The sequence below is a fragment of the Cyphomyrmex costatus genome, unplaced genomic scaffold (genome assembly GCF_001594065.2).
Source record: "Cyphomyrmex costatus isolate MS0001 unplaced genomic scaffold, Ccosl1.0 scaffold441, whole genome shotgun sequence".
NCBI lineage: Eukaryota > Metazoa > Arthropoda > Insecta > Hymenoptera > Formicidae > Cyphomyrmex > Cyphomyrmex costatus.
In genome coordinates, this window is record NW_017278652.1 from 1,286,979 (window position 1) to 1,297,275 (window position 10,297).

Below are 10,297 nucleotides of genomic sequence, written 5' to 3' on the forward strand. Positions count from 1 at the left end.
GGGGGGGGGGTGTATTTGAGAGACCAGTGTACCAAGAGTCAGAGGGTATCATGGATCATTGATCGTTTAGGTCGTTTAGGGGATAAACCAGAGTGGTTAGATTAATATATTGTAACTAGGTACTATACAATCGTTACTTTTTGGTGTCCATATTGAAATTAATTTTACCACCTAGTTATTATAACAAAAGATCTATTAAGCCTCGCTGAATGTTTAGCAACCAACATCCAACAAGGCTTATTAACTAAGCTGCGAATCAACAAATTATTGTTAGTCTTGATAGATATACGATAAAATGATTAACTTTGTAGTATGTCCCGATTGTAAATGATCAGATTTTGTATGATATTTTATGTCAAAATGTGCCAAGATAAAGTATAAAATATTTTGTAAACTATTGATTTTTTGATATCTTTACCTTAATATGTTATGCAGAATAATTAGAGAAATAATATCATGTAAAAAATCATACAGTTCCATTTTAAAAAACTCTATAGCTCTTAAGCTATAACTTATATGATCATAAAATATCGATTTTTTCGAAAATTTTATTTTACTATTATTTTTATCCTTCTTCAAACTATACTACAATTTTTGTTTAAAACTTTTCTCCCTATTTATTTTAATCCATATTTGCCTGCGGAAATTAAAACAGGACATTCTGTATATGATTTAATTATTAATCATAATTATAAATCACAATGCTAGCGAACATAATAGTTTGCCGAAGATAACTATGTTTTTCATCAATGATGTACAACCTAAGTTTGAGTACACTTGCGACTTCATCACTAATCAGTATTCGTTGAATATGTAGGGCAAATATGTACTATCACGTCTATCGATCGCTTAATATCGTTTTACATATCTTAAACTTTTACAGTACAATGAAAATTAGCTCCTTATCCATATAAACCTGAATAACTCGTGTTCAATCATTTTTCATGTATTTGAAATGGTTACAAAAAATATCTAAAAATTCATAAATGTACTTTCATGTTTCTAGAACAAATATGTATTTTATTTTGGAAAAAAATGTATAACATAATTACTTTTAAAATTTTAGGAAATTTCCACAAAATGGAAATTGATCAAACATTAATTACCAGGTTTGTGCGCAAGAAAAAGATCGTTACTCACATTCATTAGAAACGGGCGACTCTGTTGCGGTGGCCATAGTGTTATCTCTGCAATAAAATGTTAGATAAATATTATGTATGTATACATATATTCAAATGAATATTGAAAATGAGAACATTGGATATCCGAAAAGAAAGTAGATAAGTATATAGGACAACCACGAATCTTGTTCTACATTCTTAGGACAAAACTTTATTCTTTTCAATTACAAACATGACTCCTAACATCGTTAGAATCTGGAGACGCGGTAGTGTCTCCGGCCATGTTAAAAAACTGATATCTATTATCCTTTTAAATTATATTATACTTTTTTAATTCAAAAAATAAGCATCCTGAGAATTTGGCAAAGATAAAGAGAAAGAATAAATTTATAAATGAAAACTGCAAAAAACACAGCTTGTAAAAAAAGATCTATTATATTATTAATTTTTTATCACACAAAAAGTACGTTTTATAATTCTGTATGACTGAAAGTGAGTGTCGCATCCTTTTTTTTATTATTTTTACATGGCATCACAGACCGTAGTTCAGTATATAAGATAGTGTATAAGATAATTATTAAGGACACTAAGGTGCATGTTTTTTTTCTATACTTTGACACCACTCAGCACTAAACTTTTTGCACGGTCCATCTCTAGTCTTTTTCTCTTCAATGTGAAAAAAGAAAAAGGAGAAAGGTAAACCATGCAAGAGAAAGAGAAGTTCAGCTTTGGAATATAGAAAAAGAACAGGCCTTGTAAGACAGTCAAGATAGATTATATAGCGACATCTAGTGGTAATTCTTATTTACTTGAACATGCTTCTACTTATTATCTTTTTAAAATTAATGATGCTTTTTTCAGCTACAGTTTTAAAAAGGCTGTTTTTTTCAAATATTGCAGAAAGAGAACTAAAATTTTCTTTTCGAAGCAAATCTTATGAAAAGCAAGTCTTTATGAATACATATAAATTTTTCCACTGAATTTTTCTATCCTTGGGAAAGAAATCAAGAAAATCCATGTAAAAAATGAAAAAAGGTATTTTCCAAAATTTTAAAACTATATTTCCAGCAAAAAATAGTATTCTTTAATGTCGAAAGAGTACTATATCAAAAATTTTTTCAATTTTTTAAAGTGTCAAAAACACCTTAAAAATACTATCAGCATCCAATTGGACTACAAAAGCAATAAAAAAAAAAGTTAAACCATAGAGGGTTAAATCAATTATAGTGTCAATATTCATCGTTACTTAAATAACTTCATAATAAATTAGTTCAATCAGAAGAGACAAACAATATTTGAAACACTCTATATATCTTTTTCTATAGCGAATTTATCAAATAAATGATCACAAACATAAAATATAAATTTATACACATTGTACAAATTAATGGTACATATATACCCTATAAGTAAATTAATTTAAAATACTTAAAATATTATACACTAGAAATTTACTAAATAAATAATCACAGAATGTATAAAATATAAGATTAAAAATATATTTTTTAAGAATTAAAGATACATTACAAAGTAAATTAATTTAGAATACCTCATATATATCTTTGTCTACTGCGAATGTATATAATAATATAAAAATAAATACAATATATAAAGTATAAGTTTATACACTAAAAGTTAAAGGTACATTACAAAACAAATTAATGAATCTTACACCAGCCTGGGACATATTTAAATTACTACCCCAATAAAAATAAACAAAAGCCTAACACTTTATTTACAAACGTTCCGCCATGATTTCCTGTCATCATCACTCAAAGTCATTATCACGTTCTGTTGTTTGCATAATCCCAAAAAAAAAGAATAATAACGGAATGCATCACAAAACCTTACCGTCTCAAATGTAGAAAGTGATAAACGAGTAACGATGTAATCATGTTCATTGATCAACTCTCCAGAAAGACGTGTCAACGCTTTGTGTTGTTTCATCAAATCGTGACGCGAAGGTCGGCGGCGTCTCTTTGTTTGCGTTGGAAAAAGGGCGAAGGGAAAACATTTACCTGCTTCTCTCTCTTTATCCTTCTGTGGCGAAGTAAGAAATGCTGCAGCTATTTCGATACGTTCGATTCGATGACGGGCTTGCCGATCTACGAATCACGGACGTAAACTCGTTCGCACGCAGACAAAACCGGAATCCTGACACACCAAATACGACGCCGACGCTATGGAACAGAACGAATCGAATCGCCGTGCATGTATACCAAACCGGTCGCTTCGTACGCTGCTTTTATCGCGCGGCGTCTTTGTGCGGTATTCGAGTCACCGAAGGCGGCCGAACGTTGCCGAGGTTGAACGAGCTGTTACTGACGCGACCGTCTCATTGGCTTGCCGGTAGTTCCACGTCGCGCTCATTGGCCGATTTGAATCATTAAACGTTGTCGGCACCGCCGTGTAACAATCGCCAAACTGTTCTCGATTAATTCGACAGCTGCTCACATGTTTGGTCCATTTGTCTCATCTTTTATATTTTCTACCCTTTGCTTTTGTTTCTTTAAAAAGCCTCTTTGCTTCGCTATAACTGTAAAAAATGCTGCTAAAATAGACGTTTAGCGTTAACTTTTTAAACGCTGCATTGTCATCTGAATTTAAATATTGATTAAAATTTGTCATTATAACGAGGGTTAATTAAAGTGTTAATAATAATAATTTTGAGATCCATATATTTTACACATTTTTTTAATTATTAACTTTGTTTATAATATTCTGGAATTTTAGTTTTACTTGCAGTGTACAATTTTTACAAATTTATTGATCAATTCTTTCAATGATTTTTTATGAAAATTTCAATAAAGATGGAATGCCAATTGATTGGTATATGAACAATTTTTCGCATAATATGTTATTAATTTAAATAATATTTATATATATATGTATATGCTATGTGCAAATATTTCATTCTTTTTTACGACACTAAAAAGAATCGCCGGTGTATCAATGGATCGCGCATTGTATTCGGATGGTAAACCGTTAGAATCGTTTTTATAAAAAAAAAACAATCATTCCGGATGAATCATATATGACTGCATTCTTCAAGAGTGTGTGGGACGTCGCGACCGTTGCGCGGTCGCGTCGTGCTTTGCTGCGTAAAAAAATGTGTCCCAAATATGGACGGAACGTTCGCGACTGGTTTCGCCAGGAACCCGACACTGTCGTCTTTTCATTCCGAGTGGGGTGCGCCTATATACGACAAAAGTGGCGCGATTTGCTACGATTTACTTCATCCATAGTGTTCGATCAATTTGTACTTCGTACAACGGGCTGCGCAACTGATCCTTTTCGTAACCTTTGTTATAATTGCGCATTTATAGGTGTTAGATGACTATCCGGATTTCCGCATATGATAAGATTTCGCATTTTTTCGATTTTGTAAGATAAGATTGTTGCCTTTAAATTGGAAGAGTATTTATAGTTAGTCCTTCACTGAGAAATAAATATTTTAATTTCAAAAAAGTATTTCTTTGCTCGTATTAAAAAAAAATACTTATTTCTTTGAATCAATAATGATTTCTTTAAAATTAAGTTATTTTTAATTTAAAAAGCAAGATTTTAAAAGTAAAAAAATTTTTAATTTCAAAAAAATTTGTATTAATCTATAAAAGAAATAATTTTTTTAAATACTGGCAAAGAAATATTTTTTTTTAATTGGAGTATTTTTTCTCAATATTGTTTAACGTTGCAATGCGGAATACAAATATATATATACGAATAAGTAAAGACAAATTGATATAAATATATTTAAGTAATGACAAAATTATTAAATCGATGGATTACCAGCAAAATTATAATATATTATAGAATTTATTAGCAGAATATGATGGCAGATTGATTGCAGAATCTATTATATTATTATTATTATTCGAGACACGCGAACGAGTCGTTCTTTTTATAAGATCTGAATTTTTTGCAGCTGATAACTGAATGTTATTACTCTGAGTAGATTACATTAAAGTACTTTACATAATAAATTGACTTTTATATTTTTAGAAAAATTGTAGCTTTCCATTTATACTGTTTTCCATACTCAAAATAAAATAGGTAATATTGCAATTAAATTATACTAAAGAGAAAAGGAAAAAATTGAAAATGCAAAAAGTTTAACTATAAAAAACTTTCCCAAAAATTGTTGCGCACATTGACGTCATATATGTCTATGATTGACATTTATATAATATACGTATATATATGATATACATGTATACGTACAATATACCTGAGTTGCATATAAAAACTAAGTGACAAGTCCAGAATACGAATGTCTCAACTAATCAAATGCTTACAATTAGTTCGCGATCTCTGCAAGAGAGATAATGATGTTTCAAGCTGACTCATATTGATCAAGACGGTTACACGTTGTACTTATTCATTTATATAAATTTATATAAATTTATATGTACACAAATCTTTATGTTTTCCATTATTTTGCGTTATAAATTATATAATACATATATAATATATCCCAAGTAACACAGATATTTTCAAAATACGTTTAATAGATGTATACACTGTAAAATAAACATTTAAAATTTAATACGTTTATTAAACTATTTAATAAACGTCAAAAAAGCGTTTATGTCATCCATTAAACGTTTTTTTTACTAATTTAAAATATTATTTTTAAGTAAAACATTTTTAAATTGAAACATATACTTATAGGTCCTAAGATTGTAGAACTTTTTTTCCTAATTTTTAAACAATGTAATTATTTGGAATAAGTTTATATTTTACATATTTTATTTTTCATTTATGTAGATTAACTATCGTACTATATTTATGTTAAGTTTAAGTGTTTCAATTTTGTATAAGTATAATTGAAAATTTCTAAAATTATAATAACAGAAAACCATTAAATATATATAATAAGGATTTATATTTTTTTAGTATCACAAAAAATATGTTTTCCTATTATGAGTTAATAAGGAGTTTTTGCAATACCGTTTATTCCAGATACGCTAAAGTGAACGCTAAAGTCACGTTATCTTTTTCTTCACACGTAATTAAGAAAAGGATAACGTGACTTTAGCGTTCACCGTATGTGGGATAAACGGTAAAAACTCCCTATTAAATGTGTATTTGACGTTAATAATAATAATGTTTATTTATCATTTTTATACAACATAAAAATGTTTCGACTAACGTTTTCTAAATGTAGATTTTAAATGTCCGCTTGGAATGTATTAATCGTAATATTTCAATTTATTACGCATAAGTATATACATTTATAAACTATACATAATACATTATGATTATGTAATAATACAAGTTTGTCATGGCAGTATTTTTAATGCCATTTAATTTGAATTTAAACGCTTATCGGTGCATATACAGATATAAGAAATATATTCTGAAATATGCACTTACACACATATCAAAATATGCACATTATAATAAAGACGCATTAATGACTCGCGTGTATGCACTAATACTATATGTCACTAGATGTACACTTCAACTGTACGCCATTATCGTATTACTATTAGGGTCATGGTAGAAAAACTTAAGCATCAATATAAGACGTAATATAATAAAAGCGACCCTGATGGAAAAAATTTGTTAATTTGAGTTTATCAAAGAAATGTAAAAAAAATGACAAATTCTAATAAACTCAGACAGTGAATTGTCGTAATTTGATTTAAAAAATTTCATTTTATCCGTAACTATCCGAATTTGTATTCGATAATTTTCGGAGAAATTATGACAAATTTGAACACATTTTGATTACATTTCGAATAATTTCGAACACATTTCGGACAAATTTTTCCACAAGAAAATAAAGAAATCAACATGTTGGATTTGTTATATTTTGCTTACGTTTAATGATTAAATTTTTTTGTGTATTCTTTTTATATTTTTTTTTATAACGATTGCGATTTTATATTTTTTTATTGATAATAATTTGAAAAAAAATGTATTACTTTTTATTAGTGTGTGTGTGTTTTACATAACGAATAGTGTTTACCGTCATCTAAATAAAATTATCTAAGTAATCATCTAGATTAAAAAAGTTGTACCTTATTTTTATATCTAGAAATCTAGATTATTAGAATATCTGTTATCTTTATCTTCATTTTTATAAATATAAAATTTTTTTCATTTAAAAAATACACACACATAAAAAAGCTGCTTACTTTTTTAAATAAGTATAATCCATATATGCCTAATAACGATTGAATTACTTTCTTCAAAATAATTTTTCCACTTCTTGCGTTACTGAAAACAATGTAAAATCATTAGGTATATTAAATTATATCATTAATACAAAAAGTGACGACGTTACAAGTAACTTTCCAACCATATTATACTTCTCATTCCTGTTCAATTATTTTGTAACGCAGTAAAATAAAAATCAAATAATAATTTCGAACAATAATGTTGATGGAATAAACAGCCAAATGAGAATAATTATGTTCAACGTGGTAATTCGTGCGCAATTTCTAATTCTTTTTATTTAATCTTACAATTGAAAAGATACGCAGTAAAATATCTTTTGTCCGTGTATTTCAATATACACGGCCAATTGTTCCCTAAATGGCACAGCTAATGCAAGCTAATATGACATCATGAATAACGATCAAAAGGTATAAAAGTGTCCACAAGAACGATATATCTAATCGTCCTATTAAGCAAAGTCTCTTCCCGCCGTTTCCCACCCCCACCGCAATGCGTGACTCGTCGCTGATGTCGCCTCGTTCGCACCAATTGCGCGCGCTCACTGGCGTGAAGTTGCGCGCGGTCGCTAAGCGAGTGTGATGCTGAACATGCTGAAGCTGATGTGTTGCGCGCGCACGCAAGTTCACGCGAGTCCGGCGAATCAATCCAACTCGATCGCCGATCGTAGGGGTGCCAGGGGTGTTCAGGTTCACGTTTAGATTAGAACAGGTACGGCGCGAGAATACACGTGTTGGTTTGCCGATGGTGGTCAAACGAGGCTGAGGCAGACTCAGACTGGTAGAGAGTATTGTGGAAGGATGGCGACAACAATGCAGGAGGAGGAGTATAGGCTCCGCACCGGGACCGACAGCTTCCCGAGCATCAATGAGAGGCCGGTCGACGATATCTCCCTCGAGTTCTTCTATAAACCGCATACAATCACCTTACTACTCATCTCCATTGGAGCAGTTATATACTCTGCGTTTACCAGGTAGCTAAAAGCCTCATTTTGGCCCTTTGATCTCCTTTGGAATTCTTGCGGATTATGTCTCACTTTAAATTTTTTTGACTCTCGTTTTCCGTAGCGATATAAGATATGTTTCAATTAAAAAATCGCATGACGCAAGTGGCTAAAGAAATTTCATATTTAGAATGTAATTAAATTTATGTCTATATGAAAATCGGTATCTAATTTTGATAAGATAATCACATGAAATTCCTTGGCAATGATTGAACAGTATGCTTGAATAATACAACCCTTATACTATGTCATCCTCATATACATGAAGATTTTTATTTTTTAATAAGAGCGAGAAAATGTCAGTAAATAAATTTTGTTGCATCTTTCTTTATTTGAGGTACATGTGCAAGTAATTCTGTATTTATGGTACAATTACAATATGTCCTTGGTTTGTCTATTATAAGCCGTTCATGATTATGGTTCCATTTAGCTTAACTGTATTATGTAACGCTATCATTTCTGCTTGATATTTTTGTTCTTATTTAGACAGCAATTATGATTGTTATCAGGGATTTAAATTAAATTTAGCTTGTATTATTAATTATAACTTTTTATATAATGGAAAAGTATATATCAATTGTTATGTGTCTATTATGATTGATAAACGTAAGCAAATTTTGGAATTTCAATTATTCTGGTTTCTATCATAACTTATAATTCAGTCAGCAAGAAAATTTATGCAAATGGAATTCACAAGTCACACACAATTTTATCATATCATCGAAATACGTAGTATATTGTTTTACATCTGAAACATTTCTTTCAGAAATACCACCAATGTGGAAGACAATATGTGGGCAGGCATATTGTGTGTCATTTTCTTCTTCCTCATCATATCTGTCCTGACATTCCCCAATGGTCCATTCACCAGACCTCATCCTGTGGTATGGCGGATAGTATTCGGCTGCAGCATACTTTACTTGATGGGTCTACTGTTTTTATTATTTCAAAACTACAAGACAGTCAGAAGGATCTTAGTATGGGCAGATCCAGGATTAGCTTCCTTCCATATTGACATGGACAAGGAGTATGGTGTCAATTGTTCAGATGTCACAGTGGAAAGAATCTGGAACCACCTAGACATATTTGCGCTGGCGCACTTTCTTGGCTGGGCCTTCAAAGCCGTCCTAATTCGTCATCTTGGTATCCTTTGGGCCATCAGTGTCATGTGGGAGGTGACAGAGATTGCCTTTGCTCATTTATTGCCAAACTTTATCGAATGCTGGTGGGATGCCTTGATTCTTGACGTTTTAGTATGCAATGGATTGGGTATCTGGGTCGGCCTGAAAATTTGCTCCATATTGGAGATGAGGGAATACAAGTAAGAACTTATTAGTTTGAATCTTGAGATGTAAATGTCTTTTAAATAAATTTTCGTTATTTTTTTAATAGAGAATTTATTTTGCACAGCAAAATATATTCATTCTATTCAGAATTTTTTTCTTATCGGAAAATTTTATTTTTGTTTTAGAGAGAAAAAAGTTTTTTCTTTTTTTCTTCAACAGAATATTGAAAAATTTTGAATCTTGTAACTTAAATACTTTCTTAAATACAGGTGGGTCAGTATTCGTGACATTGAGAGCACCACTGGGAAGCTGAAGAGAGCAATGTTGCAGTTTACTCCTGGCAGTTGGACATCTGTTAGATGGCTTGATCCAACTTGTACACATATGCGATTGGTCGCTTTAAGCCAGCTAGTGATATTCTGGCAAGTTTCCGAGCTGAATACGTTCTTTTTAAAACACGTCTATGAATTTCCTCCATCCCATCCGTTCGTTGTAACGAGATTAGTATTGGTCGGCGTTATAGTCGCACCATCCGTTAGGTGAGTGGATAGGACATAAATTTTAACAATATAAATAAGATTAGCTTTTCAAATTGTAAGTACTTTAAAATTGTACATTTCTATCATACAAGAATATGAAAATTTCAGAATTTTAATGTTTCAAGATGTTATCTTATTAAGTATTATATATATATATAATATATT

The 10,297-nt window shown here is 30.5% G+C and overlaps 2 protein-coding genes across 2 annotated transcripts in view; one reads left to right on the forward strand and one right to left on the reverse strand.

Moving 5' to 3' along the window:
• Positions 1-3,320, reverse strand: part of stai (stathmin) — a 17,805-nt gene extending 14,485 nt beyond the window's left edge. The window contains exons 1-2 of the mRNA XM_018544466.1: positions 3,140-3,320; positions 1,141-1,187 (exon numbers count right to left, since the gene is read on the reverse strand). Of these exons, the coding sequence (XP_018399968.1) occupies positions 1,141-1,177 (37 nt within the window). The 5' untranslated portion in view covers positions 1,178-1,187; positions 3,140-3,320. The remainder of the gene's footprint in view (positions 1-1,140; positions 1,188-3,139) is intronic.
• Positions 3,321-7,933: 4,613 nt separating this feature from the next.
• The window catches only part of l(3)77CDf (phosphatidylserine synthase 1 homolog l(3)77CDf), a 4,617-nt gene continuing 2,253 nt past the window's right edge, over positions 7,934-10,297 (forward strand). The window contains exons 1-3 of the mRNA XM_018544462.1: positions 7,934-8,277; positions 9,074-9,628; positions 9,863-10,132. Of these exons, the coding sequence (XP_018399964.1) occupies positions 8,105-8,277; positions 9,074-9,628; positions 9,863-10,132 (998 nt within the window). The 5' untranslated portion in view covers positions 7,934-8,104. The remainder of the gene's footprint in view (positions 8,278-9,073; positions 9,629-9,862; positions 10,133-10,297) is intronic.